This window comes from Rhinolophus hipposideros (genome assembly GCF_964194185.1).
Source record: "Rhinolophus hipposideros genome assembly, chromosome: 3".
Taxonomy (NCBI): domain Eukaryota; kingdom Metazoa; phylum Chordata; class Mammalia; order Chiroptera; family Rhinolophidae; genus Rhinolophus; species Rhinolophus hipposideros.
Window position 1 is genome coordinate 96,031,370 of NC_138049.1, and position 9,590 is coordinate 96,040,959.

The window sequence follows — 9,590 nt, forward strand, 5'->3', positions numbered from 1 at the left end:
GCACTTGCGTTCTAATCGCCCGCCTCCGTCTCCGTGGCAACGCCCGCCGCCTGCAAGGTTAAATATCGCGAGATTCTGCCCTGTCTCCGTCCACGTCTCCTGCTTCCGGAAGTTAGTTGTGGCCAAACATCCGGGGTTCTCGTTTTTGCGTTCCGGCTGATCCCGCCTCCCTTTTGGCCCTGGACCTCTCCTTTCTTCAGGCCCACGTCTCTCCCACTCCCCCACGAGCGGGACTAGCGCAGGCTTCCGCGACGGGAGCCCTCGAGGGACATGGCGACTACGGCGGCGCCGGCCGGCGGCTCCCGAAACGGGGCTGGCCCAGAATGGGGAGGGTTCGAAGAAAACATCCAGGTAATGGCCCCAAGGCTTCAGCTGCCAGCTGCCCCAGGGTCGGCAGTCGTCCAGAAGTGTCGTGGGGACTCTCCCTCGGGCCTGGAAGTCTGCTCCGTGTGCAGCACTGTTTCTCTCCTTTGGCTCTCGGAGCACACACGGCAGCCCGTGGGACCAGTGATGGCCAGAAAGGGCCAGCCTCGTACTCCAGTCGGAGGGCCGGGCCTCTGGGCCAACCCGCTCTTGCTTTCGGCACAAATTAGGAGGTCGGTCGGGGTCAGGACGGCAGCGGGTGGGGGAGTGACGCGCGGGCCAAAACCATGCTGTGCGCAGGCCGGCGTGGGCTTGGGAAAGACAGAGGGACTGGGCACACTTGCAGCCCTTTGAGACTTTGGTCGGGAAGGTAGGAGGAAGACGTGCTTGCAAGACAGGGGTAGGTTTCCCAGGCTGGAAAAGACAGCCAGACAAGAAAGATTCTGAGAGCAAATGAGGAGAGTGGCACCATGTGTGGTGGTTCCAGGCCGTTTCCCCATCAGGGAAGGACAAAGCCCCAAGTCCTGGGAGGAGCAGAGAAACACTTAGTGGAGGGAGCAGAAAGGTCCTGCACACGAGGGGCTCTTGTCTTCACAGGGTGGGGGTTCAGCTGTGATTGACATGGAGAACATGGATGACACGTCCGGCTCCAGCTTCGAGGACATGGGTGAGCTGCACCAGCGCCTGCGCGAGGAAGAAGTAGATGCTGATGCGGCCGCTGCTGAAGAAGAGGATGGGGAGTTCCTGGGCATGAAGGGCTTCAAGGGGCAGCTGAGCCGGCAGGTGGCCGACCAGGTAAGCAAGACTGGATACCTGGCAGGTGGAAAAATACCCCTAGGAGGCCCCGGGTTCTGGGGTTGGTGTTGATGAAGGTCAGTCACCCCAGCTTGTCCAGTTAGAAACATGTAGAAATCCAACAGAAAATCAGCAACAGGGCTGAGAGCCAAGAGTCTCACGCTAGCCCCCACCCCGCCCGTCCTCTTTCTGCAGATGTGGCAGGCAGGAAAGAGACAAGCCTCCAGGGCCTTCAGCTTGTATGCCAACATCGACATCCTGAGACCCTACTTTGATGTGGAGCCTGCCCAGGTGCGAAGCAGGTGAGGACCCTTCTGACGGAAGCTGCCCTCCTCACACCTGGTTCTTCAGAGGACAGAGACCAAGTCTTTAGACACCCGTCTTCATGACACCAGCAGCCTTCATCGTTGTACCCGTACCCCAGCCACGCCATTCCTCCTGTCAATCCCAGAACGGGACATGCTGATAACACACTGCCTTCTTCCTCTTGTCCATCTAGAAAGCTCCTCATCGTTCGTCAAAACCTAGCTCAATGTCACTTCCTTTGTTCCCCATTCCTCAGCCTCATCTCTAGTTTGTCCTTTCCTGGTGCTCCCGTATTGCTCTGCGCTTTCCCCTAATAAATAACACTTCAGCAGGGCTGTACTTTCTTTTTTTTTTTAATTTATTGGGAGCCCTCGAGGGACATGGTGACAATTGTTAGTGAAATTACATAGATTTCAGGTGTACAATTCTATATTACATCATCTATAAATCCCATTGTGTGTTCACCACCCAGAGTCAGTTCTCCTTCCATCCCATATATTTGATCCCCCTTACCCTCATCTCCCACCCCTCACCCCCCCTTACCCTCTGGTAACCACTAAACTATTGTCTGTGTCTCTGAGTTTTTGTTTCTCATTTGTTTGTCTTGTTAAGGCTGTACTTTCTTACTCTTGAGCCTGTCTCCCCAGAGACCTCTTCGAAAGCAGGCTCTGTTTTGTTTCTCTTTTTATTCCAAGCACCAGAACAGCCTCTGAATCAGAATATCCGTACATAGTTGTTGGATGATTTTAAAAATTGGAATTAATCTTGGCTTGGTTCTTTGTTCATACTTGAATATAAGTCTTGCTTACCAAATACCCAGTGTACTCAGCAAGTACTTACTAAGCTTTTGCTCTGTGCCAGGTGCTTTACTAGCTGTGTCTGATTTAGTGGTGAAGACAGATGGGAGCCTTGCTCTCGAGTGTAATTACAGTGTAGCACTCACTTGCTATGAAGGGACACATAGAAGGGACACTTGACCCTAGAGTAGGCTTGAGGTGGAACAGGGCAGGTTTCACAGAGGAGGGTAAAATCTAGCCAAATTCGAAGGTATTTTTAGGAACTAGCCACTTAAGAGAACGGGGAAGTGGCTTGTACTCGTACTTGTATTCCTTCTGCCTGGAATTTTCACACCACTTCAAATGTATTTTAAGAAAATGCTCGGCAGTGCCTGGAGCAATTGTAAGCAGACAGAGGCAGGAGGCACACTGGTTCCCTCAAGTAACCTTCACTATTACAGTGTGGAATTCTGGGCATTCTCTGCTGAAGTTTGCCTTTTAGAGGGTAGCACGTCAAATAGGTAAATTGTCAAGCCCTTTCCCAAGGCCCAGCGGGGCTCCCTGAGTTCATACTGCTGCTGCAGCGGTCGGTACAGCATAAAAGGATTGTCCTTCCTGGAAGTATGTTTAGGGGCAAGGAAGTGATCTCCTCATTTTCCCTTTACCATCCAGCATGTTCTCTGGAGTTAGAGAAGTGAGTGAGATTCAGGCCCTTGAGAACCTCATAGCCTCGTGCTGCCTCTGCGCTCATCTCTCCTCTCCTCTCCTCTCCCAGGCTCCTGGAGTCCATGATCCCCATCAAGATGGTCAACTTCCCCCAGGTGAACAGGGGGTGGCATGACTAGAAGAGCCGGAGGGAGGCACCAGGTCAGAGGGTGGGGCCACCAGATAAAGCCTGGGGAGAACTCAACAGAAGAGCCATTGTACCCTCCAGCCTGAATGAGTTGGTATATTGACAGAAAATCGCAGGTGAGCTCTACGGACCTCTCATGCTGGTCTTCACACTGGTTGCCATCCTCCTCCACGGGATGAAGACATCGGACACCATTATCGTAAGCAGGACAGAGGACTTTGAGGGGCTGGGGGGCTGAGGGGCTGAACTGAGTTGAAAGCTGCCCAAAGAGACAGTGGTGGAGTGAGTTAGAAGCAGCCCTGAGGACGGCCCTGGGTGAGGATGAGACCATTGGCCTCCCAGGACTAAGTAGAGCCTTCACCCCACAGCGGGAGGGCACCCTGATGGGCACAGCCATTGGCACCTGTTTCGGCTACTGGCTGGGTGTCTCGTCCTTCATTTACTTCCTGGCCTACCTGTGCAACGCCCAGATCACCATGCTGCAGATGCTGGCGCTGCTGGTAAGGAGTCCAGCACGGTGGTGGGAAGAGTGGTCCTACAAGAGCAGCCAGGCCTTGGTCTGCGTCTGTGCTGGGGCCCCGGGGCCTGGAAAGGAGTAAGCTGGCCGCTCGACCATTTATTTCTCAGGGTCTCCATGAGGGTCCAGGGGCCAGCCCGGCCTGAATGATTTTCCTCTCCACCATCCTCCTCCCTAGGGCTATGGCCTCTTCGGGCACTGCATCGTCCTGTTCGTCACCTATAACATCCACCTCCACGCCCTCTTCTACCTCTTCTGGCTGCTGGTGGGGGGGCTGTCCACCCTGCGCATGGTAAGCTGGGCAGCGGCTATCCTCCTGGGGAGGTGGGGGACACGGCCCCCAGCGCAGGCAAAACCCCACAAGGGGCTCTGAGTGGGACGCCAGAGCCCAAAGATGGTTCTGCTCTAGGGAGGAGTGTCTTCCCCACACTGGAGCCAGGCGCCCTGAGCTGTATTCCTGTGGTCCTAGGTGGCAGTGTTGGTGTCACGGACTGTGGGCCCCACGCAGCGGCTGCTCCTCTGTGGCACCCTGGCTGCCCTGCACATGCTCTTCCTGCTCTATCTGCATTTCGCCTACCACAAGGTGGTGGAGGGTAAGTGCCAGGAGGCTGGGGGGCAGGGAGGGGGGCACAGCTGCCGAGGGTGGTGCCCCGCCAGCTCACGCTCACCTTCCATCTCCCACGCAGGGATCCTGGACACCCTGGAGGGTCCCAACATCCCACCCATGCAGAGGGTTCCCAGAGAGATCCCTGCCGTGCTCCCTGCTGCGAGGCTGTCAGCTGTCGTGCTCAATGCCACGACCAAGGCCGTCGCGGTGACCCTGCACTCACACTGACCACACCTGAAATCCTGGGCCAGCCCCATCTTCCCCAGCTGCGGAGCGGAGGACAATTAAAGAACAGTGCTGATGACATGTGTCCTTTTGATGGGGTCGGCAGCTGCCACAGAGCCGGAACCACTTAAGTACCTCCTTTGATGCTGGTCGGGGCTTCCGAAGGGCACAAGGCCAGGAACTCGTGGCCAGGACTGCAGCGCTCTGCAGTCAGTGCAGAAAGTGGGTCAGCACCCGGGAGGCCCTCTCACCACCCATCCCTTCCTTCCTCTTTATTTTTCCCACATTGTCTTGCTAAATATAGACTTGGTAATTAAAATATGGATTGAAGTCTGGAACTGCAGCTACCACTTCACTGGTCCTCCCTGCCCTCCTACTTCCTGTCCACTTTCCGGTTCTTCTGTCAGTTGTGTTATAACGTCTTGTTCCCTTATTTATACCCTCAGAACGTAAGGTGAGAAAGGCAGGATGAACATGAGACAGCCCAGGCTACGCTGAAGGCAGTGACTGAATATGGAACCTGCCCCCAAGGGCAGGGGCACCTGACCCATGGAGCAGCAGGGTGGCCTCAAACACAGGAACCATAATTCTGATGGAACAAAGCGCCCAGCTTGAGTCTGAGCTCAGCTGCACTCTTGGGACACTAATGGAGCAATGACAATTGGACAAAAACTTCCAGATTCAACCCCATAGCATTACAAGACCCTTATGGACCTGGGCCATTATGTAGGGATAATTTTCCTGTGGGAGCTCACATTCGAAGCCAAACTTGGCCTTGCCCTGGTTATACTGGGGCCAGAGGAACAAAACTCTGTTCAGTTCTGTCCTTCCTCTTGAAGGGTGCTGGTTACTCCTAAAAACCGCCACCACCCATGCATAGCACCATCCACCCACCACCCATTTAATCTGCTCCACTTAACAGATGAACAGAGGGAATAGAATTTTTTGAGCTCTCTTCACTACACTTACGTTACTCATTTAAAAAAAAAAAAATCATTACCCTAGTAAACCGAGGTCAGCATCTTTCCTTCCTAATAAAGGGACTAAAAGACGTGCCCTTCATTTGCCCAAGGTGACCTATGTTCTGTGTAGCCCCACCATCACCAGTGGACAAGGTCCCAACAACACCGCCCACACTGCAGTGTGTCCTTCCTGAGGGCTCCAGCCCACTCTCCGTGCCCCGATCTCCACTCCAGGCCGCTGATCCTGGCACTCCATTTATTTGGGCTACCCCGGTTTCAGGGCATCAGCAGTGCCCTCCGCACCTGGGGAAGGGGCGGCACCAGTACCCTGCATGTACCTGCGGCTCACCTGCCCCAGGGACCCTTTGGGAAGATTCCCCTGGGCCTGGTAATCCAGATTGCTTCTGCCCGGCCTGAACTCGGACCGCTGCTGCGAGGCCTCCATCGTGGCGAGGGGCACGCGGGGAAGTGCTCGTGGGCTGGAATCCCTTCGCACGACGTGCCTCCCGTCGCGGGGGCGCGGGGCGGGGCGAGGCCTGGATTAAAGGACCCTGAAGACTCCCAAACGGGACCGGAGGGCGAGCCTGGGATCCCAGCGATGGCACCGAGGGTCTGGCCCTTAGGGATGAGGAACGACGGGAGAACGGGCGAAAGAACGCGGTCAACGTCTCAAACGCCACGTCCAAGTGACGTGCCTCCATTTTCCCCTCCGCAGCCCTGCCAGTCGCCGGCCTCCACCCTGCTACCTACTTCCTACCTGTTTGGCCCCGCGCCCAGGGGAAGAGCGTCCCCACGGCTCCTGAACCACCGGTGTGCGCAAACCTCGTGGGCCCGCGTGGCCCAGGCAGGGGGCGGGGCGAGCGGTGGTGACGCGGCTGTTGCCATGGGAACTCGCCGCCCGCTCCGGCGCAGGAGCCGAAGCCCAGGCTGCCGCCCGCCGCCGGCTGCCGGTCTGCCCGCCGTGGGCTCCTCTCTGTGCGGGCGCCGTAGGGAAAGCCGAGCTGGAGGAAGGGAGGGAGCGGATGCGGCGCCTGAGCGGGAACCAGTCCCGCGCGTCCTAAGCCGCGGCCGCTGCTGCAACGGCGACGGACGAGGACGAGCGCGGAGCAGCCCCCGGCCCGCCCCCGACCGCGCACCCCGGCCCGCGGCCCAGACACCGGCAGCACGGTCCGTCCCGGCGCCAGCGCCGCGCGGTCCCAGCCCGACCGGCGACCGCGGCGCCTCCGCCACCCGGGCCGGCTCCGGCCCAGGCCCCGGCGCTCTTCGCCACCGCAGCCGCCGCCGTTCCCGCCGCCACCTCCGCGGCCGCCGGCGCCTCTGCCGCCGCCGCCGCCCCCGCTCCGGCCGCGACCCCTGCCCGGGCCCCGACCTCAGCCCCGACCCCTCCCGCGGCCGCGCCGACCTCGCCCACGTCCCGGGCCCCGGCGCCGGAGGCCCAGCCGTGGGCACGATGCTGCCCAGCTCCATCCAGATTTCGGGGGAGCCGCTGTCAGGCGCCGAGGTGCGGGACATCTGCCGCGGCCTGCGCGACAACGCCGTGCGCCTGCTCTCCCTGCGCGGCTGCCGCCTCTGCGACCGCGACTTCGGCCGCATCTGCCGGGCTCTGTCCGGGGCCACGTCCCTGGCGCAGCTCAACCTTAACCTGGGCGTCGTGTCCAGCCCCAGCCGCATCAAGCAGCTGGCCGAGGCGCTGCGGACCAACCGCTCCATCCAGTCCCTCTTGTGAGTGCGCCCCCTCGCAAGGGGGTCCCGGGCACCGCACCCCTTCTCGCACTCACCTGCCACCTCCTCTTCCTCCACACCTTCACGTACCTCTTTCCAGCAGCCTCCCTTCGCCGCCGTTACACACACCCCTCATCCCTCTGCCCACGCTTGCACAATACCCTCCAAGCGCATCCCTTCTCTCCAGACTTTGCACACGCAGCCACACCCCAAAGGAGATGGGATTCCCCCCTTTCCTGGCCGGGCACGTGTACCTCCCTCCTCATCACCCGCATTGACTTCTGGGGGCAGCTCCTCAATTCCCAGCACGGACGGAACACCCATCTGGGGACTAGACTCCTGCCCCTACATTCTGCCTACTCAGGCCTCCTAATCCACCCCCCACGCCCCTGCTCTGTCCTGGGTCCCAGTCCCTGCCCGAGAAAAGAAACCGAATTCCATCTCTACCTGTCTTCCTTTCGAATCTAGAATTTTCTTTCTCTCTTCCCAAGGCCTCTCTCTCCCCAGTGCTGTGACTGAGTGCCTTCCTTACCTCTGGGGCTCACCTAATGGAAAGCACCCCCTCCGGCTCCAGATAGGGCTGATGACCGCAATAACCTCTGCTCTTTGGTCCCAACCCCTAGCCTGCATGGGAGCCCCCTGACAGACGCGGGGCTGGCCTTGCTGAACCCAGCGCTGGCGCTCCACCCTGCCCTTGTGGCCCTGGATCTGGGGGACTGCATGCTGGGCGACGAAGCCATCAACCTCATCTGTGGCCTTCTCCCGCCAGACGGGGCCAAGTCTGGTGAGCGGGGCCCTGCTGCGGGGCATGGGCTGGCGCAGCTTTGATGAGAAGCTAAGTGCAGAGGGCAGGGGGCGTGGCCCAGAGCTGCGGGCCGGCAGTGTGGGTGAGAATGTTTCTAAATCCTCTCCGGAAGAAGGATGAAGGGCTGAGCAGGATGGGGAATCTGGAACCAGGTTCCGGTGGGCAGGGAAAGCATGGGTCTCGAATGGCCCTGAAGTTCTGTGGTGGGGGTGGGCTGGCTCCAAGCCACTGGGGACACCCCAGAAACCCAGGGCAGGGTAGAGGCTTAAGGAGTGTCTGACCTCCATCCTGGCTTCTCCTTCTGATGTTGCCCAGGCTTGAAGGAGCTAACGCTGAGTGCCAATCCTGGCATCACCCCTAAGGGCTGGAGCCGCCTTGCCATTGCTGTGGCCCACAGCTCCCAGGTCCGCGTCCTCAACCTGGATTACAACCCCCTGGGTGAGGTTCCAGAAAACCCCCTTAGAGTCTACCACCCACCCCCATCCCAGAACCTAGGACCCTGGGTTGCCATGCTAACCCCCACCCTGGGGGAGGGAAAATGGAGGGAGGTCTGGGAGCTAGTAGAGGAGCCCCTGTGTGGGGGATCAGGTGACCACAGGTAGGTCAGAGCACTCATCACCACCGCTGGGCCTGGCTTGCTTCCTGTGTTCGCTCACCAACCACAGTGCTCCCTTCACGGCCACCTATCAATTGTTTCCTGGCCTGGGGGTGGCAGCTAAGGCTGCTAAGCGGGCAATGGGGAGGCTTTCAGGAACAAGGGTTAGCAGGCCCGTGCATATATGCAGGTTTGTGCGTGTGTGTTGTCTCCCCAGGTGACCATGTGGCAGGGATGCTGGCTGTCGCTGTGGCCTCCAGCCGCACCTTGGAGGTCCTGGACTTGGAGGGCACGGGGCTCACCAACCAGTCAGCTCAGGTGAGACATCTTCATGTTTGGGGAAGGACGGACGTAGGGGTGGAAGTGCGCCAGGGTGTCGACACACCGAAGGGGTGGCAGGATGGAGTCAGGGGGTCACCTTAACTGTGTTTATCCTTTTCCATACTCTTCTCCACGCCAGACCCTGCTGGACATGGTAGAAAATTACCCCACGGCTTTGCGGAGCCTGGTGTTGGCTGAGAACAGCATTAGCCCTGAGCTGCAGCAGCAGATCTGTGACCTCCTTTCTGAGGGAGAGGAGGAAGAGGAGGTGGCAGGAGGGTCTGGGGACACGCAGGAAGGAGTGAGGGGGCGGGAGCCTGCTGCCCACCAGAGAGGCAGCAGCAGCTCCTGGATGTGCCCCAGTGGTAAGAGCGCTGTGGGTTGATCGGAGCCCGGTCTGAAGAGGCCTGGGAGCTGGGAGGGTGGGAATGGGAAAACGAGGCCATTTCTCTCCTATTTGTGGTGCCCAGCGGAGGGACGAGTGGCGCTCTGAAAACCCCTCTGCCCTTCCACAGATCCCAGCTCTCAGATGGTGCTAATGACGTCAGGACTCGGGGACAGTCTGTTGGCTGAGACGGAGATGTGACTCTGCACTTGGGTTTCTGTGCATCATTACATTTGTCTATGTCCGCAGCACCTTGCCCCCGATATCAGGGTCAGGCCCGGGGCTTGGGAGGGAGGGGGTGGCCCGGGGCTCTGGCAGCTCCGGGCAGTGTGGTGGGAGGCTCTGGAAGCTGTGACTG

The 9,590-nt window shown here is 59.1% G+C and overlaps 2 protein-coding genes across 4 annotated transcripts; both read left to right on the plus strand.

The window, feature by feature from the left end:
• Positions 1-124: 124 nt before the first annotated feature.
• Positions 125-5,503, plus strand: YIPF3 (Yip1 domain family member 3). 3 transcript variants are annotated; one of them, XM_081030426.1, is made up of 9 exons: positions 125-351; positions 961-1,158; positions 1,354-1,460; positions 3,016-3,061; positions 3,200-3,292; positions 3,462-3,593; positions 3,789-3,902; positions 4,080-4,203; positions 4,297-5,503. In XM_081030426.1, the coding sequence occupies exons 1-9, from the start codon at positions 271-273 to the stop codon at positions 4,443-4,445; spliced, it is 1,044 nt and encodes a 347-aa protein (XP_080886552.1). In that variant the 5' UTR covers positions 125-270; the 3' UTR covers positions 4,446-5,503. The 3 variants fall into 3 exon arrangements, with proteins under 3 accessions (XP_080886552.1, XP_080886553.1, XP_080886554.1); XM_081030427.1 differs by having other exon boundaries at positions 4,049-4,203; positions 4,297-4,778; XM_081030428.1 differs by lacking the exon at positions 4,080-4,203 and having other exon boundaries at positions 4,297-4,772.
• Positions 5,504-6,180: 677 nt separating this feature from the next.
• On the plus strand, positions 6,181-9,561 carry LRRC73 (leucine rich repeat containing 73). The gene is made up of 6 exons (XM_081031453.1): positions 6,181-7,126; positions 7,750-7,910; positions 8,247-8,369; positions 8,744-8,844; positions 8,987-9,212; positions 9,363-9,561. The coding sequence occupies exons 1-6, from the start codon at positions 6,288-6,290 to the stop codon at positions 9,431-9,433; spliced, it is 1,521 nt and encodes a 506-aa protein (XP_080887579.1). The 5' UTR covers positions 6,181-6,287; the 3' UTR covers positions 9,434-9,561.
• The last annotated feature ends 29 nt before the right edge of the window (positions 9,562-9,590 follow it).